General features: G+C 41.9%; 1 protein-coding gene across 3 annotated transcripts in view; it reads left to right on the top strand.

Moving 5' to 3' along the window:
* Positions 1–25375, top strand: part of taf1 (TAF1 RNA polymerase II, TATA box binding protein (TBP)-associated factor) — a 164940-nt gene that overhangs the window by 28588 nt on the left and 110977 nt on the right. For 2 of the 3 annotated variants that reach the window (XM_068047497.1, XM_068047494.1), the window contains exons 5-8: positions 1578–1718; positions 4320–4648; positions 7285–7497; positions 19236–19472. In XM_068047497.1, the coding sequence (XP_067903598.1) occupies positions 1578–1718; positions 4320–4648; positions 7285–7497; positions 19236–19472 (920 nt within the window). The remainder of the gene's footprint in view (positions 1–1577; positions 1719–4319; positions 4649–7284; positions 7498–19235; positions 19473–25375) is intronic. The other variant, XM_068047496.1, reaches the window with a different exon arrangement.

Genomic DNA, 25375 nt, shown 5'->3' with positions numbered 1-25375 from the left:
CCACTGTTACGGCCAGGTGAGGAGGGGGTCTCGGGCTCCCCTCTTGCCCCTTCCTTTCATTTGACCGCAGCAGGGTTTATTCCTTTTAAATGGTGGTTGTGCTTTACCACTCCTGTGAGTGTGTTACCTTTTTCCTTTACTGTGGTCGTGAAAGAACCAATTGGACAGGTTTTCTTGAGTTTAAACAAGAAAGAGGTAAGTTTATTCTGCTTAGCACTCTAACCCGATTTAAAAGTACTAAAAATATACTCCATGTTCACGCACACATTCACACTAGAATCACACGCACAAATAGATTACAGGAGGTAAAATAGATTTGGTGGTTGGATTAAAGTCCAGAATAAATGGAACTTAAATGCAATTTGTAAAGTGGATGTTTTCTGGAGAGAAAGGGGAGCACACAGCGTTCTGTTGTTGCACACTCTGTTACTGCTTGTCTTCTGTCTGTGTAACAAAATTTCTAGTTTCTTCAGAGATGAACAGGCTGCCACATGGTTCTCTCAATCCCCTTTGTTTCTAATGAGGTTTTTCTGGAATCTTTCAATGAAATTCAAGGTTCTACATGCCCCAGGATGCCCATTCACACTTGGAGGGGATTGGTTCTTTCAAAGTCAGTGTGTGAGGAAGGCCTTGACTGCTATGCTAATGAAGCCATTTTAGGTATTTCAATTACTTAAAGCAAGCCATTATCCTGGCTGGGCTTCTTGTTAAACTTTTTGTCTCCAGTTCAATCTCCTGATATTTCAGATGTAAATGGCAGTGGCCATCTTGGCTGCTAGTTTTTTTTTAAGTTACTGTAGGGTTTTTTCCCACATTAAAAGTCTAATGTAAGTTTCCAACCGATTAAATTAATATTTTCCATTTGACATGTAGGGTTTTCCTGACACCACTCACTGTCCAAAGCGAAACCAAAAACAATGTCACAACTATGCTTCCTGACTCCTATAAATCTTGACCTGTCACTTCTTTGTAAACATCTTACCCCAAATCAAAAAAATACTGCTGGGTAATTATCTGAAGACAGGTGCCTTGCAGTAAGGGCTTGTTTTTAGCACTCCTTCATTCTTCCAGGAACTGTTGTTTACAAGTTCAGTCCAAAAGACCTTCTGATAACATTTTTTTTTAGAAAAACACAAAGTTTCAGGATCTATGGAATCTTTTCTCAGCTTTAAAACCCAAGTCCTCAAAAAGATTTAACAAAAAAATTTAACACTGAGCAAGTGCTGCTTGATAGCACTGTTGACAACCCCTTCCATCCTCGTGGGTTCAGGTCGGAATACAGGATCTATGATGCCTTATATTTCAATCATTTCACATTTTTTCAGCTTACTGTTACTGATTTCTCCTCATTTTTGATATGCTTTTGAATCTGATCTCTATCTGGTTGGGCTTTAGGCTTGCAGGAGAGTAGAAAATATTTTTATTACAAAAATCTCAAATTTGAAAGTTTGTGAAAATGCTGATATTAAATATTCCAGGGAGTTGAGCGTGGCTATCGTTAGGCTTAATTTAAAACATGTGTTAACCCTTTTAATTAATAAAACCTGCCTCCATGTAATGGAAACTGTATACTAAAGGATCTATCTTGCTGGCTGCAGAAGAAAATGACGACGATGATTATGATGCAGACAGTGAGGATGTGGACTCAAAGCTCATGCCTCCCCCACCACCACCTCCACCACTAAATAAGGAAGAGGCAGTTTCACAGGAATTAATTGGTGAGTTCAAGTGAATTGCCTATTAATTAAAGAGAGAGACAGAGAGAAATAAAAAATTGTGGATTACTCTTCTGAGTTGTGTCATATACTTTCTTGAACTGTTAGGTAATATGGAATCAGTGTGCATTTTCAATGGGTTAGTAATTATAGCAGTGCTGAGTTATATTGCTATAACAATCTAGATACTGCAGACACCACAATTTCATCCAATTGACAGGAACTCCCAAAAGTCCAGGGCACAGTGGCTCAGAAGGCTGTCCAAGGTGGGGGAAGAGCAGAATAGAAATGTAGTCGTAATATAGAACTGTATGATTAGGTAGTGTTATTAGGGGGATAGTGTGAGGTCAAACAAGGCAAAGGAATACATGATTAATGAGAGAATACTGAGAGGTGCAGAGGAAGTGAGGGACCTTGGAGTGAATGTCCACAGATTCCTGAAGGTAGCAGGACAGGTTGACAAGGTGTTTAAGAAGGCATATGGAATCCTTTACTTTATTAGCCGAGGTGTAGACTATAAGAGCAGGGAGATTATGCTGGAACTGTATAAATCAATAGTTAGGCCACAACTTCAGTACTATGTGCAGTTCTGGTCACCTCATTACAGAAAGGATGTAATTGCACTAGAGAGGGTACAAAGGAGATTTACGAGGATATTGCCAGGACTGGAAAAATGCAGCTATGAGGAAAGATTGGATAGGTTAGTGTTGTTGTCCTTGGAACAGAGGAGGCTGAGGGGAGATTTGACTGAAATGTGCAAGACTGTGAGGAGCCTGGATAGAGTGGATGTGAAGGGCCAATTTACCTTAGCAGAGAGGTCAGTGACTAGGGGGCTAGATTTAAAGTGATTGGTAGAAAGACTAGAGGGGAGAAGAGGAAAATATTTTCACCCACAGGGTGGTGGGGGTCTGGCACTCGCTGCCTGAAAGGGTAGTAGAGGCAGAAACCCTCAACACATTTAAAAGGTATCTGGATATGCACCTCAAGTGCCGTAACCTACAGGGCTACAAATCAAATGCTGGAAGGTAGGATTAGGCTGGGTGGCTTGTTTTTCGGCTGGCGCAGACACGATGGGCCAAGTGGCCTCTTTCTGTGCCGTGAACTTCCTGTGATTCTCTGATAGCATTCTGTGCAGCCAGGAATGAGAATCCTGAAGGGATTCAGTGCCAGGATATGGGATATCTCACGATGGCTGGATAGGAACTTGGAAAGGGAGGGGATAAATGCAGTTGTCATGCTCCATGTTCGAGCAAATGACATAGGCAAGAACAGGGAGGAGGTCCTGCTGAAAGAATATTAGGAGTTAGACTCTAAATTAAAAAGCAGGACCTCAAGGATAATAATCTCTGGATTATTGCCAGAGCTACATGCAAATTGGCATAGAAGCAGACAGCTCAGGAGAATTAACATGTGGCTAAAGGGCTGCTTGGGAAAGAGGGGTTCCTTTTCATGGGACACTGGCAGCAGATCTTGGACAGGAAGGAGCTGTACCAGTGGGAAGGGACACAACCTGAACTGGGATGGGACCTGTGTCCTGGTGGAAAGGGTAAATAGGGAGGTGGGAAAGGCTTTAAACTAGTAAGATAGTGGGGTACGATCTGTAAGAAACATAAGCAGCCTAAATGTGAACAAAACAGGAAAAGAGAGCATAGGAAAGAATAAAATAAGGGAGCCATTGATGGCAAGGGAGTAAATAGAGTTGTAGAAGTAAGAGGAGTAGAAAAAGATAGTTAAACATAAAGTGAGAGGAAAACCGATTAAAAATTAGTTAAACTGTTTGTACAGCAATGTACAGTGTCTGTAATAAAACGGGTGCTGGAGGCAACAAGTGAAGATTCATTATTGGATCTAGTAATGGGGAATGAAACAGAGCAAATAAGAGAAGTAAAAGTAGGGGAACATCTCAACAATAGTGACCGTAATAAGTTTTAAGATGATAACAGAGAAGAACATAAGTATGATGAAAACCAGGTTAATGGATTGGAGGAACGCTGATTTTGAGGGGCTGAGAATGGAACCTGGGAAAATAAAATGGGCAACAATATTGGCAAACACTGATGTAGAACAACAATAGGAAACATTTAAAATGGTGTTCAATGGAGTGAAGACAAAAATATATTCTGATGAAAGGAAAGAACTAAACACTAATGAGACTTCATGGATGAATAACAAAACAATTGAGACTTGGGAAAGAGGCATAATAAAGTACATAGATATCAGAGGAGTGCATGGTGAGAGCTATTCAGAGTGACGGAGGGCGTGTAGTGGTGCTCCACAAGGATCAGTGCTGGGACCACTGCTGTTCACAATTTACATTAATGATTTGGACTTTGGAATCAAAAACACAATTCCTAAATTTGCCAATGACACCAAATTGGGGAGGTTGGTGGTGGGGGTGTGGTGATGGTGGGATAGTCAATACTGAGAATAAACTCAGAAAAGTCGCTATACAAGAGCGCTGTATGATAGACATTTACCCAGTGAGCAGGAGCAAGTGTAGTGTGAGCTGTCTCAATGGGATCTTATAACGTGTGCACTTGACTACAAGGTTGTGGTGCAGAGAATGCAATTTGCCATTTTTGTAACTTTTTTTTCTCTTCACAGCCAATGGAGTAAATTCAGCAGTGCTCAATTCCAGCACTACTGGAGGATCTTGTGCTGCTGATGCCCTTTTCCCTCGTACAATAGCCGATGAGAACGATGGAATTATTTTGCCTTCCATAATTGCTCCGTCATCCTCCTCAGAGAAGATTGAATTTAGCAGCTCCTCCGATTCAGAGTCTGAGACAGACCGGCATATTCCACGATCAAGGCAGAATGAATCTCAGAAGGAAGATAAACTCACATTGCCACTGGCTGGTATCATGCAGCGAGATTCAACCAAGCAATTACCCAATGTTACAGAACTCTTCCCAGAATTTCGCCCAGGACAGGTGGGAAACTGTGTTCATTTTGATACCATATGCAATGAATTAAGTAGGGTACGTAACTGTATGTATAAATATATCTGCTGTCTGGGATCATTAGGGAGGCAAATGCCTGGGTGGGGCACTACTGGGAGAGGGATGTTGAAGTCTGGAATCATTGGTGGCATATATAGATAATTATATTATTATTCACTACCCCAGAGTACGGTGAATGCCGGGACATTGAGTAAATTTGAGCAGGAGATAGACAGATTTTTTATTAGTAATGGGTTGAAGGTTTATGGAGAATGGGCAGGAAAGTGGAGTTGAGGCTGAGATGAGATCAGCCATGATCGTATTGAATGGCGGAGTAGGCTCAAGGGGGCTAAATTGCCTACTTCTGCTCCTAGTTCTTAGGTTCGTATGTTCTCATGTATCCCGACACGAACTATACTTTTAGCTCTCTCTTGAAGGTTGAAGTGAGTCAGTGTTCACTACACAAGCTCCTTTTGGGCCTCCTTATTTCGAGAGACAATGGATACGCGCCTGGTGGTGGTCAGTGGTTTGTGAAGCAGCGCCTGGAGTGGCTATAAAGGCCAATTCTAGAGTGACAGGCTTTTCTACAGGTGCTGCAGAGAAATTTGTTTGTCGGGGCTGTTGCACAGTTGGCTCTCCCCTTGCGCCTCTGTCTTTTTTCCTGCTAACTACTAAGTCTCTTCGACTCGCCATATTTTAGCCCCGTCTTTGTGGCTGCCCGCCAGCTCTGGCGAACGCTGGCAACTGACTCCCACGACTTGTGATCAATGTCACAGGATTTCATGTCGCGTTTGCAGACGTCTTTATAGCGGAGACATGGACGGCCGGTGGGTCTGATACCAGTGGCGAGCTCGCTGTACAATGTGTCTTTGGGGATCCTGCCATCTTCCATGCGGCTCACATGGCCAAGTCATCTCAAACACTGCTGACTCAGTAGTGTGTACAAGCTGGGGATGTTGGCCGCCTCGAGGACTTCTGTGTTGGAGTTACGGTCCTGCCACCTGATGCCAAGTATTCTCCGGAGGCAGCGAAGATGGAATGAATTGAGACGTCGCTCTTGGCTGACATACGTTGTCCAGGCCTCCCTGCCATAGAGCAAGGTACTGAGGACACAGGCCTGATACACTCGGACTTTTGTGTTCCGTGTCAGTGCGCCATTTTCCCACACTCTCTTGGCCAGTCTGGACATAGCAGTGGAAGCCTTTCCCATGCGCTTGTTGATTTCTGCATCGAGAGACAGGTTACTGGTGATAGTTGAGCCTAGGTAGGTGAACTCTTGAACCACTTCCAGAGCGTGGTCGCCAATATTGATGGATGGACCATTTCTGACATCCTGCCCCATGATGTTTGTTTTCTTGAGGCTGATGGTTAGGCCAAATTCATTGCAGGCAGCCGCAAACCTGTCGATGTGACTCTGCAGGCACTCTTCAGTGTGAGATGTTAAAGCAGCATCGTCAGCAAAGAGGAGTTCCCTGATGAGGACTTTCCGTACTTTGGACTTCGCTCTTAGACGGACAACCTGCCCCCTGATCTTGTGTGGAGGAAAATTCCTTCTTCAGAGGACTTGAACGCATGTGAAAGCAGCAGGGAGAAGAAAATCCCAAAAAGTGTGGGTGCGAGAACACAGCCCTGTTTCACGCCACTCAGGATAGGAAAGGGCTCTGAGGAGGAGCCACCATGTTGAATTGTGCCTTTCATATTGTCATGGAATGAGGTGATGATACTTAGTAGCAAGCTAAAGGTCTATTATACTCTGAGAAAAGAATCACCTGACATCTTATCTGCTAAAACTTAAAATGAAGTATGTAGCTGAAGAAATATATAATGGTGAAGGTCACAAATTTACAATTTCTGAAAATTAAAAACGTGATCATAATTTGAACCCAAAAATTTCACTAAAGCTCTCTTAATACTTGACAAAAATGCAGTTTCACTTGGTCAGTCTAAATCCGTGGCCTTGATTATATTTTGTATGTTACTTATCGTAAAACAACATATGGTCCCACTCATCATGCCCAATGCCATGGGAGATCTACTTTTGTTATAATCTATTAAATAGCAAAGAATGCTGATTGGGTCACATTTCCTTTTAAAGTTTACCTAAACTTCTTATGTCAGGCTCAGCTAATGGAGAAAACCATTTTAAAAGTGTCATGTATTGTCAGTATCCATTATGTTTATAGATGGTGCTTTAAATGTCTGCTTTCAGTTTTAAATGTGTCACTATATCGTTAAGCAGGAAATCTGTACTGCAAATCAATGTTTGCGGATCATCGTGACCAGTGGCTATGCAGCACCTCTTTGCTTAGTCTTGGATTATTGTCTTTCCATTGTACTTTTTCTGCTGTATGTCACAAGTAAGACCCAGCATATGATGATGTGTATCAACCATTTTAGCTATTGATTTTCTGGCAATTCCTAGATGTATTACTGGAGGGGAATGCAAGATAGCATGGTGTGTTGCCTTACTGGATTATGTCGCATAATTTTAGTGGATATAGTTCCTTTCATAAGTTAATTTTTCAGCGGATGTCTTCTGATCTCCAATTCCTTGGACTCCTGGTTGTGATGGTTAGGTAAGGACACAATGGATGATGATTCATTCATTTAATTTCCTTATCTTGCAGGTGTTGCGTTTTTTGCGTCTGTTTGGACCTGGAAAAAATATCCCATCAGTTTGGCGAAGTGCTCGGAGGAAAAGAAAAAAGAAGCACCGGGAGCCACAGCCTGAGGCTTCCATACCAGGAGAGGGCGAAGAAACAGCAAAGGAACAAAAATCTGGCTGGGAGTATCATTATGCTGCACCCCCACCACCTGAACAGTGCCTTTCTGACGATGAGGTATGTAGTGCGTATAGTTTGGAGCAATAGACGGAATGAGTAAGAGATGGGAGGTTTAAAAAATATACTGAGGTACATTTTCAGGAACCTATCCATCCCTACTTTATGCCTCTGAGTTGCCTGCCTGAACTATGTGGCTATCACAGCAGTGGACACCAGGCAATCCCCACAAGAGGAATCAAAGCAACAAGCAAGCTAATTAACTGGAATTTATATATTGATACCTTTCTCAACATGATGTCCCAGAGCACTTCAAAAAAAATAAAATCCTTTTTTTAAAAAAGTGTTGTCACTGTAGTAATGTAGGGAAATGTAGCAGTCAATATGCCAGAAGCAGCAGTGCGATTATTGACAATATAATATGCCTTAGTGGTGTGGTTGAGGCACCAATGTTGGTCAGAACTGGAGAACTCCCCTGCTGCTCTTCGAATAATACCCTGGTATCTCTCACGTCCACCTGAGTGGTGTTACAACCGAGGCGGGAGGAGTGCACTGTTCATTCTAGTCCCACTTCTCCACAGGTCACAACATGTATTTAAATTTTCCCACTTACCGATAGTCAATCATACACACTTTCTCCCAGAATAAAACAGACTAACCAGGTTTCTTCAATAAACAACAAAATTGTCAGTTTATTATAAAACAAGTCTTAAACCAGTAATATAGTAAAGCATAAACACGCAGATTTAAATATTAAGGTTCCCTTTTTACCTTAGCCCCTCACAGTCTTACACACATATACATACACCTGTTAACCAGAAAAATGAAAGGGGTATTTGTTTAGAGCTCTGTTACAGACAAAAAAAACACTTGGGCCGAATACTTGCTCATTCTCGAAGAAAAAACAGATGAGATATGTTGTGTTCCAAAACTGGCATATAGTCGAGCCTCTCAGTACATGTAGACGGATCACTGGGATCTTTTAGCACAGGTCTTTTCAGGCGGCATTGAGAATTAATTTAGCAGGCTTTTCTTCAAAAACAGGAGATGAGTTGAGTTGACACAGTGGACCTCTTGGGGTCTTTTAGAGGAAAGCTGAGCTGGGTTGTGGTCTTTTCTCCTTCCTTGGGAATTCTCTTCTTTCCTTGGAAGTTCTCTTCTTCTGTAGGCCTTCTAAAGAGATGGAACAGGCTGGGCTGAGCTGGGGGTTCTGTCCTTCAGTTTTTTTGAAAACTCCAACCCCCTTTAAACAGTTCATTCCCAACTCCAAACAATGCAGAAGTGCAACCGGAAAGAGAAAGTCCACCTTCTGACCTGTCACTTCTCTCCACACACCTTCTCCAGTCACCAGGGTTTCTGTTCTATTTTTAACTTGAGGCATGTGACAACCAGTAAATGTTGTCAAACAAGTGTCCTTTCAGTGTCCTGTTGATAACCCTTTTGAAAAAACCTGGTCCAATATTTCTTCAGTTTGACTATGAATTCCTCAAAAAATTATATTAAACAAAATTACAATCACTTTCATAACACCTCCACCCTTGGAGGAATGAAGCACCATTTTTAAATGCGTTTTATTACAAACTATAAAATACAGAAGATGAAAACATTTTAAAACGCATTTTCACACTCATCCCCATTCACTCTTTACCTGTAGTTAATACAATTCTGCTCCATACCCTCTTTTCATTCAGATAACTCAAAACAATGTTAGATTCCCGATAAAACATCTGCAATAACATTATTTTTGCCCACAGTGTGGATAATCTTTCAGTGATAACGTTGTAATAGTAAACTCCATTGGAATAGTCTGGCATTCTGTTTTGTAAATTTTTCCACAAAGGCTAGGGGGTTATGATCAGTATATACCAGTAGTCGTGACGGACAAAGACTTCAAAATAATTAAGAGCCAATAATAATCCTAGTGTTTCTTTTTCCACTGTTGAATATCTTTTTTGATGTTGATTTGGCTTTTTGGAAAAGTATCCCACTGGCCTTTCTATGCCCGATTCATCGTCATGTAATAAGACTGCATCGACCCCCAGGTCACTAGCATCAATTGCTAACTTGAAGTGCTTAGTGAAATTTGGAGCAGCCAACACTGGTTCATTAGTCAAAATGACTTTCGGCTTCTCAAAAGAAGCTTAGCACTCCCCTGACCACACTATCTTAGTTTTCTTTTTCTGTAGTAAATCTGTCAGTGGAGCAGCTATGGTACTGAAATTTGGTACAAACTTTGAGGAGAAACCACACAGCCCAAAAACCTCATGATTTCTCACTTAGTTTTAGGGTAGGAATCTCCACCAATGCTTGTACTTTCACGGTTCTTGGCAACACTTGTCCTTGCCCTGCTGTATGCCTGAGGTTGGTCATACTCACTTGCGCAAATTCACTTTTGGCAAGGTTTATTACTAAATAAGCTGATTGTAATTTTCTAAACAGAGCTTCTAGTTGTTCTAAGTGTCACTATTCCATCATATCATTAAGATAATAGGAACATTGGCTACCACTTGGTTCATTAGTGTCTGAAAGGTTGTTGGAGCATTTCTTTTTTAGCCCGAATGGCATCACTCAACATTGGAAAAGACTGTCTGGTGTGACAAAGGCCAATATTTCTTCAGCTCGGGGTGTTAAAGGAACTTTCCAGTATCCCTTTAACAAATCTATCTTTGTAAGAAACGTGGCACTGCCCACTCTGTGAATACAGTCTTCCAAGCGAGGAATTGGGTAGGAGTCTGCCTTTGTTACTGCATTAACCTTTCTATAGTCCATATGGAGTCTAGTTGAACTGTCAGGTTTAGGCACTAATACTACTGAACAATTAGGTGGTTTTCCAACATGTATCAGTTTCTGTTTTTACCTGGACCTGTTTCTTTGGACTTAAGCAATAAGGATGTTGTTTTATAGGAACGGATTCCCCTACATTCACATCATGTGTGGCTAAGGTTGTACATCCTGGCTTATCCGTACCGTCTCTCTTAAATCCTGTGAGTAGCCTTGTTAGGTCTTCTCATTGTTCTGCATCGAAATATGAAAGCAGTGTCAAATCTCCCTAACAATTCAGTATTAGCTAACCAGATAGTAGGAGGTTCAAATTGAGAATTGTCTAGGCCTCCTTCTGCCTCATACTCACTATCCCTGTCATCCTTCACTGTCTCTAATACCTGACATACTTGCTTATCCTCCTCCCAGCAATGATATTGTTTTAACGTATTGATATGACACAGCCGATTCTTTTTTTGGCGATCAGGGATGTCAATCAAATAATTTATTTTACCAATTCTCTTGACCATTTTATATGGACCACTGAACCATGCTTTTAATGGTTCATCCTGTAAAGGCAGTAATACTAACACCTCATCCCCTGGTTGAAATGTCGGGTCTTGGCATGCTTGTCTGCCCATTACTTCATAGTTATTTGGGAAGCTTTAAGGTGTTCCTGAGCCACTTTGCAGGCTCTCGTGAGCTGTTCCTGGAACACAAATGCATAATCTAGCACAGAGGATTCGTCCCTCTGTTCTAAAAACCTTGCTTTAATTAGTTTTAGAGAACCTCTTATCTCATGTCCATAAACTAATTCAAAAGGACTAAAACTGGTAGCTTCATTAGATGAATCCTTAGTGGCAAACAAAAGAAATTCCAGCCCTTTATTCCAAGCATGGGAATATTCATGACAGTATGCCTGGATTGTTGTTTTGAGCGTCTGATGGTACAAAGAACAAAGAACAGTACAGCACAGGAACAGGCCATTCGGCCCTCCAAGACTGCGCCGATCTTGATGCCTGCCTAAACTAACACCTTCTGCACTTCCGGGGCCCATATCCCTCTATTCCCTTCCTATTCATGTATTTGTCAAGATGTCTCTTAAACGTCGCTATCGTATCTACTTCCACCACCTCCCCTGGCAGCAATTTCCAGGCACTCACCACCCACTGTGTAAAAAACTTGCCTCGCACATCTCCTCTAAACTTTGCCCCTCGCACCTTAAACCTATGTCCCCTAGTAACTGACTCTTCCACCCTGGGAAAAAGCTTCTGACTATCCACTCTGTCCATGCCGCTCATAACTTTGTAAACCTCTATCATGTCGTCCCTCCACCTCCATCGTTCCAGTGAAAACAATACGAGTTTTTCCAACCTCTCCTCATAGCTAATGCCCTCCAGACCAGGCAACATCCTGGTAAACCTCCTCTGTACCGTCTCCAAAGCCTCCACGTCCTTCTGGTAGTGTGGCGACCAGAATTGCATGCAATATTCTAAGTGTGGCCTAACTATGGTTCTGTACAGCTGCAGCATGACTTGCCAATTTTTATACTCCGACCGATGAAGGCAAGCATGCCGTATGCCTTCTTGACTACCTTATCCACCTGCGTTGCCACTTTCAGTGATCTGTGGACCTGTACGCCCAGATCTCTCTGCCTGTCAATACGCCTAAGGGTTCTGCCATTTACTGTATACCTCCCACCTGCATTCGACCTTCCAAAATGCATTACCTCACATTTGTCCGGATTAAACTCCATCTGCCATTTCTCCGCCCAAGTCTCCAACTGATCTATATCCTGCTGTATCCTCTGACAATCTTCATCATTATCCACAACTCCACCAACCTTTGTGTCGTCCGCAAACTTACTAATCAGACCAGCTACATTTTCCTCCAAATCATTTATATATACTACAAACAGCAAAGGTCCCAGCACTGATCCCTGCGGAACACCACTAGTCACATCCCTCCTTTCAGAAAAACACCCATCCACTGATACCCTCTGTCTTCTATGACCGAGCCAGTTCTGTATCCATCTTGCCAGCTCACCTCTGATCCCGTGTGACTTCACCTTTTGTACCAGTCTGCCATGCGGAACCTTGTCAAAGGCTTTACTAAAGTCCATATAGATAACATCCACTGCCCTTCCTTCATCAATCATCTTCGTCACTTCCTCAAAAAACTCAATCAAATTAGTAAGACACGACCTCCCCTTCACAAAACCATGCTGTCTCTCGCTAATAAGTTTGTTTGTTTCCAAATGGGAGTAAATCCTGTCCCGAATAATCCTCTCTAATAGTTTCCCTACCACTGACGTAAGGCTCACCGGCCTATAATTTCCTGGATTATCCTTGCCACCCTTCTTAAACAAAGGAACAACATTGGCTATTCTCCAGTCCTCTGGGACCTCACCTGTAGCCAATGAGGATGCAAAGATTTCTGTCAAAGCCCCAGCAATTTTCTCCCTTGCCTCCCTCAGTATTCTAGGGTAGATCCCATCAGGCCCTGGGGACTTATCTACCTTAATGTTTTGCAAGACACCCAACACCACCTCCTTTTTGATAATGAGATGACTGAGACTGTCTGCACTCCCTTCCCTCGGCTCATCATCCACCAAGTCCTTCTCTTTGGTGAATACTGATGCAAAGTACTCATTTAGCACCTCGCCCATTTCCTCTGGCTCCACACATAGATTCCCATCTCTGTCCTTGAGTGGGCCAACCCTTTCCCTGGTTGCCCTCTTGCTCTTTATATATGTATAAAAAGCCTTGGTATTTTCCTTAATCCTGTTTGCCAATGACTTTTCATAACCCCTTTTAGCCCTCCTAATTCCTTGCTTAAGTTCCTTCCTACTGTCTTTATATTCCTCAAGTGCTTCGTCTGTTCCTAGCCTTCCAGCCCTTACGAATGCTTCCTTTTTCTTTTTGACTAGGCTCACAATATCCCGTGTTATCCAAGCTTCCTGAAACTTGCCAAACTTGTCTTTCTTCCTCACAGGAACATGCTGGTCCTGGATTCTAATCAGCTGACGTTTGAAAGACTCCCACATGTCAGATGTTGATTTACCCTCAAACAGCCGCCCCCAATCTAAATTCTTCAGTTCCTGCCTAATATTGTTATAATTAGCCTTCCCCCAATTTAGCACCTTCACCCGAGGACTACTCTTATCCTTATCCACAAGTACCTTAAAACTTATGGAATTATGGTCAGTGCTCCCGAAATGCTTCCCCACTGAAACTTCGACCACCTGGCCGGGCTCGTTCCTCAATACCAGGTCCAGAATGGCCCCATCCCTAGTTGGACTATCTACATACTGTTTCAAGAAGCCCTCCTGGATGCTCCTCACAAATTCTGCCCCATCCAATCCCCTAGCACTAAGTGAGTCCCAGTCAATATTGGGGAAGTTAAAATCACCCACCACTACAACCCTGTTACCTTTACATCTTTCCAAAATCTGTCTACATATCTGCTCCTCTACCTCCCGCTGGCTGTTGGGAGGCCTGTAGTAAACCCCGAACATCGTGACTGCACCCTTCCTATTCCTGAGCTCCACCCATATTGCCTCACTGCATGACCCCTCTGAGGTGTCCTCCCGCAGTGCAGCTGTGATATTCTCCTTAACCAGTAATGCAACTCCCCCACCCCTTTTACATCCCCCTCTATCCCGCCTGAAGCTTCTAAAGCCTGGAACATTTAGCTGCCAATCCTGCCCTTCCCTCAACCAAGTCTCTGTAATAGCAACAACTATGGGCGGCACAGTGGCGCAGTGGTTAGCACCGCAGCCTCACATGCTGGTCCTGGACCCGCTTCAGCGACCCGGGTTCAATTCTGGGTACTGCCTGTGTGGAGTTTGCAAGTTCTCCCTGTGTCTGCGTGTGTTTTCGCCGGGTACTCCGGTTTCCTCCCACCACCAAAAGACTTGCAGGTTGAGAGGTAAATTGGCCATTATAAATTGCCCCTAGTATAGGTAGGTGGTAGGGGAATATAGGAACAGGTGGGGATGTTTGGCAGGAATATGGGATTAGTGTAGGATTAGTATAAATGGGAGGTTGATGGTCAGCACAGACTCGGTGGGCCGAAGGGCCTGTTTGAGTGCTGTATCTCTAAATAAATAAAATAAAAATCATATTTCCAAGTACTAATCCAAGCTCTAAGTTCATCTGCCTTACCTGTTATACTTCTCGCATTGAAACAAATGCACTTCAGACCACCAGTCCCGCTGTGCTCAGCAACATCTCCCTGCCTGCTCTTCCTCTTAGTCCTACTGGCCTTATTTACTAAAGCTCCTTGTGTCTGTGGGTGGTATGCTGATGACTTTAACTGTGTTATACCCAAATTACCCATAATTTGCTGAAAAATCCTGGACATAAAATTGGGACCTTGATCCGACTGAATCTCAATCGATAATCCATATCTAGTTTAGAACTGGGTTAACTTCTCTATCACTACCTTAGCAGAAATTCTTCTCCAGGGAATGGCCTCTGGGAACCGAGTCGCCATATCCATGATAGTGAATATATATTGGTATCCCGCTTTTGTTTTTGGTAAACGCCCTACACAGTCTACCAACACCCTATTTAAGTATGGGAATTAGTGGTGCATGTTTTATGGCAGGTTGCGGTTTTCCCACAATCTGGCGCGTATGGCATATTTTACAAAACTGCAGCACATTCTTGGAAAGACCTGGCCAGTAAAAATGTCGACTTATACGTGATTGGGTCTTCTGGATCTCCCCATGTCCCGCTTTAGGAATTTCATGCGCTATCCTTAATAGTTCCTGGCGATACTTTAGCAGTGCCACTATCTGATAAGCTACCATCCATTCTTCATCTGCAGGTCTGTGAGGAGGAATCCACTTCCTCATCAGAATCCCATTTTTAATATGTAGCCTTCTGGAACTCCTTTTGCCACGGCTTCTGTTAGAGCTGATTGTGCTACTTCATTTCGCTCTGGATCGGCTTGCTGAGCCTTGATCAGAGAAGAATTATTAAACATTTCCTTCAGATTATCCAAATCCCCAAAGAAAGTTTCAGGTATTCGACTATCTGACGGTGCCAATTTTACCTCTGACAATGGAACTTGTTTAGCCATTGCTTGGGTTACCACACATGAAGGAAAAATTCCTGGAACCTTTTCCTGCAACTGTTCTGTCTCCTTAACTTCATTTGTTTTTTCTGTGGCGACTGGAGAGGCGACTACCTTTGCTCCGGCCAAATCATTCCCCGGGAGTAGGTCAACTCCATCTACTGGCAAACTATGGACAACTCCTACAGTTACCATTCCAGACAATAGGTCATACTCTAGGTGCATCTGATACTCCCCACCAGTGTGCTCTCTGGTGGAAATGTTATGTCTTGCCCCAGCAAAGGAATTTGGGTGGCTCCTATATCCCTAAGTATAACTGTAGGTTTGCCTGCCTCACTTGAGGGATAAAGAGTTACTATTCCTTTCGACAGGAATTCCCTATAACTGTCAGGTATCTTATTCACAACCCCTGCACTCAAAGTGTTTTTTGTATTTAGCCTTATAGCTGCAGTCAGAGCTACAACCTGATCTGCTGTACTCTCGATCAGGGCCCCTTTCTCTGCTTTGGCTTTGTGTACCCCAATAAGTCGCATGGGTTTACCCCACAACTTCCAGCATTCTACACTAAGGTGTCCCACCTTGTGACAATGAAAACACTTCGGCTTGCGGACCTCACTTCCACCCTTAGCATCTTCCTTTCTGGCTTGAGGAGGAGATCCTGGGGCATTCTCAGCTGTCCCCGCTTCCTTTCATCCTCCCATCTTCTATCCTTCTTGGGTTTGTGGGGGTGATGGACAAAGGGTTTAGGCTTATACACAAGCTCATAATCATCAGCAATTTCTGCTGCCGGTCTGGCCGTTGAAACCTTCTGGTTCTCTATATGGGTTCTTACTAACGGAGGGAGTGAATTTTTAAATTCTTCCAGGAGAATTAGTTCCCTATGGATCTCATACGTGGCCTCCATCTTTAGTGCCCATATCCATCGATCAAAATTAATTTGCTTTACCCTCAAATTCTGTATAAGTCTGCCCAGGTAATCTCCGGAGGTTCTGAAGTTTCTGTCAGTAAGCTTCAGGGACTAACTCATAAGCAGCGAGAATAGCCTTTTTTGCCATCTCATAATCTGCAGAAGCCTCCTCAGAAAGCATGGCATAAACTTCATGAGTTCTGCCCAATAACCTGCTTTGCATAGCCGTGTCCAGCTTTCCTTTGGCCACTTCATCTGTTTGGCTATCTTTTCAACAGAAATGAAAAATGCCTCTGCATCCCTTTCCTCAAACTTCGGGAGGGCTTTGACAAATTTAAACAGCTGTCCACTGGGTCCTGGGCTGGAGTCAGATCTGTCCTCACCAGAACTTTCACTGCAGTCAAGACCACCCCTTTGTCTTCGTTCCATCTTTTTAACTTTGAATTCCCTTCCTTCTTTTTCTCTTTGAAATGTTCTCTCTTTTTCCCTTTCCTCTTTTTCAAATTCAAGCTTCTTCATTTTCAATTCTCTTTCAAACACAAGTTTTTTCAATTCTTTTTCCTCCATTTTCTGTTCAATCTTACGTTTTTCTATTTCCTGTTAACTATTCAAGTTTTTTCATTTGTCACTTTAGCTAATGCAAGTGCTCTACACTCTGGTTTGCCTCCTTCTTCCAGTTGCAAATGATGTGCTATAACTTCAATTATGTCTGCTTTCTTAGCTCATGGTTTTAACTCTAACACCAACAGTTCTGCCATATTCTTTAGTTTAACCTTGGTTAAGTGTCTCAAATCACTCGGGGATACATCCTCCTTCCCCAAAAAAGTCGCAGCAACAGTTAAAGACAATCCGGTGGTGTAGACTTTACTCTATTACACAAGAAACCTTATTCTTTTTAGTTTTTCTTTTTCAATTATTAATACCCCACTTACAATTGTACGTCATCGGCGTTGGGTTTATCCCGTAAAGAGCCCCCAATTATATGTTACGACTGAGGCGGGAGGAGTGCACTGCTCATTCTAGTCCCACTTCTCCACAGGTCACAACATATATTTAAATTTTCCCACTTACCATACGGTCAATCATATGCTCTATTTTTCCCAGAATAAAACACATTAACCAGGTTTCTTCAATGAACAACAAAATTATCAGTTTATTATAAAACAAGTCTTAAACCAGTAATGAAGTAAAGCATAAACACACAGATAGAAATATTAAAGTTCCCTTTTTACCTTCGTCGCACACGCACATGCATATACCGGTTAACCGGAAAAATAAAGGGGATATTTGTTTAGAGCTCTGTTACAGACAAAAACATATTTGGGCTGAATACTTGCTCATTCTTGAAGAAAAAACAGATGAGATATGTTGTGTTCCAAAACTGGTATACAATCTAGCCTCCGAGTGCACGTAGATGGGTCACTGGGATCTTTTAGAACAGTTCTTTTCAGGCGGCGTTGAGAATTAATTTAGCAGGCTTTTCTTCAAAGACAGGAGACGAGGGATGAGTTGGCACAGTGGACTTCTCGGGGTCTTTTCGAGAGGTGCTGGAAAGCTGAGCTGGGTTGTGGTCTTTTCTCCTTCCTTGGGAATTCTCTTCTTTCCTTGGAAGTTCTTTTCTTCAGCTTTTTAAAGAGATGGAACAGGCTGGGCTGAGCTGGGGGTTCTGTCTTTCAGTTTTATTTTTTAAAAACGCCACCCCCCCCTTTAAACAGTTCATTCCCAACTCAAACAATTCAAAAGTGCAACCGGAAACCAGAGAGTCAACTTTCTGACCTGTCACTTCTCTCCACACATCTTCTCCAGTTACCAAGGTTTCTGTTCTATTTTTATCCTGAGTCATGGACAACCAGTAAATGTTGTCCTTTCAGTGTCCTCTTGATAACCCTCTTGAAAAACCCTGGTCCAACATTTCTTCAGTTTGACTATGAATTCCTCAAAAAAAAAATTAACAAAAACAGAATCACTTTCATAATAGTGGGCAGACCCAATTGAAAGATGGCACTTTGGACAATGTAGCACTAGCTCAATGCTGCAGTGAAGTGTCTGCCCATATTATTTGCTCAAGTCTCTGGAAAAGGGCTTGAACCCACCCCTTCCTAGTGTTACATCTCCTAGATCTAGATTGTTGAGTCGGTTAAAGTGGCAACAACACATTTGTCCTGACTATGTAGGTAATTGCTAGTTTTCTCTTTTTTCCCCTTTTTTTTTCTTTTCTCTCTATTTCTGAGAGAGGGAAGCAAGAGCAGTTAAGTTGTCTAAGCATCCAAAGAGAAAGCAAAAGAACTAATTGAAATTATAGGGCCCAGTGACTCAAGAATCCGAAGGACCACCAATTTGTGGGTCCTTATCTGATGGTGCAAAGGTATTTTTGAGATGCTTTTACAGCATGAGAGGAAAGTTATCCTTTTATGAATCGTAAAACACAGAGCATAAGCATTTGTTCTCAGTTCAATTTATTACATTTGCATTTGTACTCACAGTTTGTAACTAGCTTTAAGTAATATGATTAAGCAAATACTTCAGATGATGTAAAGTATAAAATGCAGTTATACATCACCATAGTTTACTGTGCATTGCAACAGAGACATTGGGGAATCGAAAGTCAGTGTAGATCAGTGAGGTGGGGTTACTTTTGAGCGGGACTTAGTGCAGGATAGGAGAGGGGCAGCAGAGTTTTATAAGAGCTGAGAATTACAGCGGATAGGACACTAGTCAGAAGAGCATTGAAATTTTTGAGTCTAAAGGTTGCAATGGATGAGGGCTCCAGCAGCAGATGGGCTGAAACTAATGTGGAAATGGACAATGGGTGGACATTAAATTCATAAGGCTGAGGAAGGATATTTTCGTGAGAAACTTGGTGTGAGGTAGTAGACATTGAGGATTTTAAAGGAGGGAGTTGGAACAAAGTGAGGTGCTTGAAAGATCTTATACTGATGATTGTCTGAATTTTTTCGTTATTCGAGCCTTTATACCTTGTAAAATTCTGTGATATTATTTAGTATCCACAATAAGCCATGCAGCCATTTTCTGTCCTTTCTACCTTCAGATTACAATGATGGCTCCTGTGGAGTCCAAGTTCTCGCAATCCACTGGTGATACTGATAATATAATGGACATGAGACCAAAAGTTGCAGAATGGCGCTACGGGCCCGCACAGCTTTGGTACGATATGCTGGGGGTACCAGAGGATGGCGAGGGATTTGATTATGGTTTTAAACTGAAGGAAACAATGGAGGAAGAGGAGACGCTGGAGGAAGAAGTAACCTGCCTCGTAGAGGTACAGGTGAGTAAAAAAGACTATGGGGAAAAATTCTGTGGGCTTGTCAAAATGGGCTGAATGCCCTTGTTTCTGCCTCTTCCTTTAGGCTCACTGTGCTTTCTGTGTCTTTACTTAGAAATGAGAGCTAGATTTTCCATCCATTTTGTCAATGACTGATAATCTAGCTCCGAAACTGTTCAGAGAATGTTCATTTACACCTGTAATTATCAGGAGGCAAAGAATGTTTGCTGCATAATGATTGTAATCCATCTTATACTACCATGCCCACGGGAAGCACATTAATATAAAAGTAGCAGTATAAGTCAGAAGACTACTAAGCACACTAAATCCTTGTGATACAAGACTCCCTTTTCCCTTAGGGGAATGTCTCAGACTAGTGTTAAATATATATTTTTTGAAGATTCATTTTTGAAAGATTGAAGAAATATTAAACTTAGGGGTTTTCAAAGGGGGTGATGTAAAGGCCACTTGACTTTGAAAAACAGTCCCTGCAAATGTTTTTTTAAAAGGGGCACTGAGAGGTCTTGTGAGGAAAACAAGCCTTTCCGGGAAACCACCTGAATTCCAGCTCAATAAACAATAGAGAACTTTGGACACCTGGAGAAGTTGTTTATAAAGAAGTGACAGATCAAGATTGATGGCGGTCAAAAGGTTGACCTCCCGTTCTCACTTTTGAATTGTTTTGTGTTGGGGTTGAACTGTATAAAAAGGGAGGGGACGTCCAAGGAGAGGAGAGAAAGTCTAAAGCTCAGCTTTCCAGCATCTCTTCAATTAATGGGGCTGAAGGTTGATAAGTCCCCAGGACCTGATATTCTACATGCCAGAGTATTGAAAGAGGTAGCTATGGAGATAGTGGGTGCATTGGTGATCATCTTCCAAAGTTCTATAGATTCTGGAGCGGTTCCTGCAGATTGGAAGGTCTCAAATGTCACCCCACTATTTAAGAAGGGAGGGAGAGAGAAAACAGGGAGCTACAGACCTGTTAGCCTTACATCAGTCGTTGGGAAAATGCTAGAATCTATTCTAAAGGATGTGATAAATGGATACTTGGATGATAATGATCTGATTGGGCATAGCCAACATGGATTTATGAATGGGAAATCATGTTTGATGAACCTGTTGGAGTTTTTTGAGGATGTTACTAACAGAATTGATAAAGGGGAATCGATGAACATAGTATACTTGGATTTTCAAAAGGCTTTTGATCAAGTCCCCCACAGTAGGTTGGTTAGCAAAATTAAAGCAGATGGGATAGGAGGTAGTATACTGGCATGGATTAAGGCTTGGTCAACAGGCAGAAAACAGAGTAGGAATGAACGGGTCATTCTCACGTGGGCAGGCTATGACTAGTGGAGTCCCTCAAGGATCAGTACTTGGGCCCCAGCTGTTCACTGTATATCAATGATTTGGATGTGGGGACCAAATGTAATATTTCCAAGTTCGCGGATGACACAAAACTCGGTGGGAATGTGTGTTGTGAGGAAGGTGCAAAGCAGCTTCAAGGGGATTTGGACAGACTAAGTGAGTAGGCAAGAACGTGGCAGATGGAATATAATGGGAAAAATGTGAGATTATCCATTTTGGTAGGAGGAATAGATGTGCAGAGTATTTCTTAAATGGTAAGCCATTAGAAAGTGTAGATGGACAAAGGGATCTGGGTGTCCTCGTCAATAAGTTACTGAAAGCTAACATGCAGGTGCAGCAAGCAGTGAAGAAGGCTCATGGTATGTTCGCCTTTATTGCAAGAGAACTTGAGTACAGGAGTAGTGAAGTCTTGCTTCAATTGTATAGAACCTTGGTTAGACCGCACCTGGAGTACTGTGTGCTGTTTTGGTCCCCTTTCCTCAGGAAGGATATTATTACCATGGAGGGAGTGCAATGAAGGTTCACCAGACTTGTTCCTGGGATGGCAGGACTGTCCTATGAAGAGAGGTTGGGAAAATTGAGCCTGTATTCTCTAGAGTTTCAAAGAATGAGAGGTGATCTCATTGAAACCTACAAAATACTTCAAGGGATAGACAGGGTAGATGCAGGTAAGATGTTTCCCCTGGTTGGGGAGTCTAGAACCAGGGTACATGATTTCAAAATAAGGGGGAACCCACTTAGAACTGAGATGAGAAATTTCTTTACTCAGGGTTGTGAATCTTTGGAATTCTCTACCCCAAAGGGCTATGGAAACTCAGTCATTGAGAATGTTTAATGTAGAGACTGACAGATTTCTAAATACCAATGACACAAGGGGATATGGGGATAGTGTGGGATTAAGGCATTGAAGTGGATGATCAGCCATGATCATATTGAATGGCGGAGCAGGCTGGCTGGGCCTGCTCCTACTCTTATGTTCCTCTTTAAAAGATGCTGTGAAAGTCCACTGTGTCAAATCATCTCGTCTCTTGTCTTTGAAGAAAAGCCTGTTAAATTACTTTTCAATGCCGCCTAAAAAGAACTGTTCTAAAAGGTTCCAGTGACCCGTCTATGTGTACTCGAAGGCCAGACTGTCTATCAGTTTTGGAACACAACATATCTCATCTGTTTCTTCAAGAATGAGCAAATATTCAGTCCGTGTTTTGTTCGTTCGTAATCGAGCTCTAAAAACAAAAGAATCCTTTATTTTTCTGGTTAGCTGATGTATGTGTGTGTTTGTGAATATGAGGGGCTAAGATAAAAAAAGGAACTTTAATATTTCAATCTGTGTGTTTATGCTTTACTTCATTACTGGTTAAGACTTGTTTTATAATAAACTGATAATTTAGTTGCTTATTAAAGAAACCTGGTTGGTGTGTTTATTCTGGGATGAAAATAGAGTCTATAATTGACCATATTGGTAAGTGGGAAAAAATTAAGTATATGTTGAGACCTGTGGAGAAGTGGAGCTAGAATAAATAGTCCACTCCTCCCACCTCGGTCAGAACACTAGTTTGAATTATCCTCGAATGCAGCATAAATCCAGGCTTAAACATGTACTGAATAATTGTGCACTAAGAGTTACATGTTCTCTCCTCACTAAAGTGAAGTTTTTTTTGCTGAGGAACTTTGTTGCTATTGGCAAACTTAAATGATCCCAGAGTTTTGTTTGAACCTGGGTTTGGATTGCGATAGAACTGGATCTTGGAGAATAACATGAAAGCCAGTTTCAATTCCAGTCACAATGCTTTCCCCCAGCTCGTGTTCTGTTCGTTGTCAATGGTTTCTCAATTTTCTTCTTTCCTATTCATTTAGTTTTGCTGGGCTACTTGTGCGCCAAAATGAAAATTGCAGCAAGATTAGTTTTTGTTTATTTGAAGGATGATCTGTATAGGGAAGCATGTTCTATCCATTTTTCTAATTTGATTTTACAACATTCATTCAAAAATAGGGATAATTAGATTTGAAGATGTTACTTGCATTTTCCAGGTTTCAGGGAATTCCCTTTTTTTTGTTAAACAATCTTGTTATTGATAAAAGATGAAACTTTATTCTCAAATCCCATTCCTTTATAAATTAGATAGAGATATGCCAATTTGCTATTTTCAAACATGTTTATTGTAAAAAGAAAGGGTTATTGAAAACTAACAACCTAGTTCGAATTTTTTTAACATTGTCAGCAGAGCATCTATGCCATTGCTTATAGGCAGGCTAGGGTCTGGAACGGTTTAGCTTAGTCATCTTTTAAAGACTTCTGCTCAAGCCTTTTCCCACCTTGAATTATTTTGAGCATTTCTCAGCGATACTGACAGTTTAGTGGTTTTTCAAATAATGGTGTTCCTGTGTCAGTTTCTTCCCATAATCCATCTACAGACTGTTTTATATCCATGGATACTCCCACCATGACTTCCCCATCGCCAGCCAGTTTCTGCATAAGAACATAAGAAATATGAGCAGGAGTAGGCCATATGGCCGCTCGGGCCTGCTCTGTCATTCATTAAGATCGTGGCTGATCTGATGTTGACCTCATCTCCACTTTCCTGCCTGTTCCCCATAACACTTGACTCACCTATAGTTCACGAATCTGTCTCTCAGCCTTGAATATACTCAATGACTTATCCTCCACAGCTCTCTGGGGTAGATAATTCCAAGATCCAGGACCTTCTGAGAGATGAAATTCCTCCTCATCTCTGTCTTAAACGGGTGACCCCTTATTCTGAAACTCTGCCCCCTAGTTCTAGATTCCCCCCTGAGGGGAAACACCCTTTCAGCATCTACTTTGTCAAGCCCCCTCAGAATTTTGTGTTTCAATAAGATCATCTCTCATTCTTTGAAACTCCAATGAGTATAGGCACAACCTGTTCAATCTTGCATAAGATAACCCCTTCATCCCTGGAATCAACCTAATGAACCTTCTCAGAACTGCCTGCAATGCAAGTATGTCCCTCTTTAGCTAAGGAGACCAAAACTATACACAGCATTCTAGGTGTGGTTTTACTAACACCGTGTATAGTTATAGCAAGACTTCCCTACTTTTACACTCCATCCCACTTGCAATAAAGGTCAACATTCCATTTTCCTTTGAAATTATTTGCTGTACTGCATGTTTACTTCTGAATCATGTATGAGGACACCCAAATTCCTCTGTACTACAACATTCTGTAGTCTCTCTCCATTTAGTTAATATTTTGCTATTCTATTCTTCCTTCCAATGTGAATAACCTCATATTTTCCCACATTATACTCCATCTGCCAAATTTTTGCCCATTCACTTAACCTATCTATATCTCTTTGCAGATTCTTTGTGTCCTCCTCACCTATCTTGCTTTCCCACCTATCTTTATATCGTCAGCAAATTTGGCTACAATACACTCAGTCTCTTCATCCAAGTCGTTAATATGGATTATAAATAGTTGAGGCCCCAGCACTGATCCCTGAGGCATTCCACTAGTTACAGTTTGACAGCCTGAAAATGACTCAGTTATCCCGACTCTCTGTTTTCAGTTAATTAGCAATCCTCTATCCATGCTAATATATTACCCCCAACACCATGAGCTCTTATCTTGTGCAGCAACCTTTTATGTGGCACCTTAACAAATGCCTTTTGGAAATCCAAATATACTACATCTACTGGTTCCCCTATATCCACCCTGCTCATTATATGCTCAAAGAACTCTAATAAATTTGTCAGGCATGATTTCCCTTTCATAAAACCATGTTGTCTCTGCTTGATTGTATTATGATTTTCTAAATGTCTTGCTACTACTTTCTTAATGTTGGACTTCAGCTTTTTCCCAATGACAGATGTTAGGCTAACTGGCCTATAAATTTCTGCTTTCTGTCTGTCTCCTTTCTTGATTGGGGTGTTACATTTGCAGTTCTCCAGTTCACAGGGACCTTTCCAGAATCTAGGAAATTTTGCAAGACTGCAACCAATGCATCTACCATTTCTGCAGCCACATTTTTTAAAACCCTAGGATGCAGGCAACCAGGGGACTTTGCAACCTTTAGACCCAATAGAGTACTTTTTCTCTAGTGATAATTGTTTTAAGTTCCACCCTCACTTTTGCTCCCTGATTTTCTACTGTTTTTGGGATGATTTTAGTGTTTTCTACCATGAAGGCAGATAGAAAATATTTGTTTGAAGTCTGTGCCATTTCCTTGTTTCCCATTATTAACTCCCTAGTCTCATCCTCCATGGGGCCAATTTTTACTTTAGCTACTTTCCTTTTTATATAGTTGTAGAAGCTCTTACTGTCTGTTTTTAGTTCTTACTAGTTTGCCCTGATCTATTTTCTCCCTTTGTTTTTTAGTCATCCTTTGCTGGTTTCTAAAATTTTCCCAATTTTTTGGCCTACCAGTAAACTTCACAACATATACGCCTTTTCTTTCAGTTTGATGCCATCCTTAACTTCCTTAGTTAGCCGCGGATGGTTCATCCTTCTCACATAAGCTTTCTTTCCCAATGGACTATATGTTTGAGAGTTATGAAATTTTCCTTA

This window comes from Heterodontus francisci, chromosome 15, assembly GCF_036365525.1.
Source record: "Heterodontus francisci isolate sHetFra1 chromosome 15, sHetFra1.hap1, whole genome shotgun sequence".
Taxonomy (NCBI): domain Eukaryota; kingdom Metazoa; phylum Chordata; class Chondrichthyes; order Heterodontiformes; family Heterodontidae; genus Heterodontus; species Heterodontus francisci.
The sequence above is the reverse complement of the archived record's forward strand: the minus strand, read 5'-3'. Positions and strand labels throughout refer to the sequence as shown.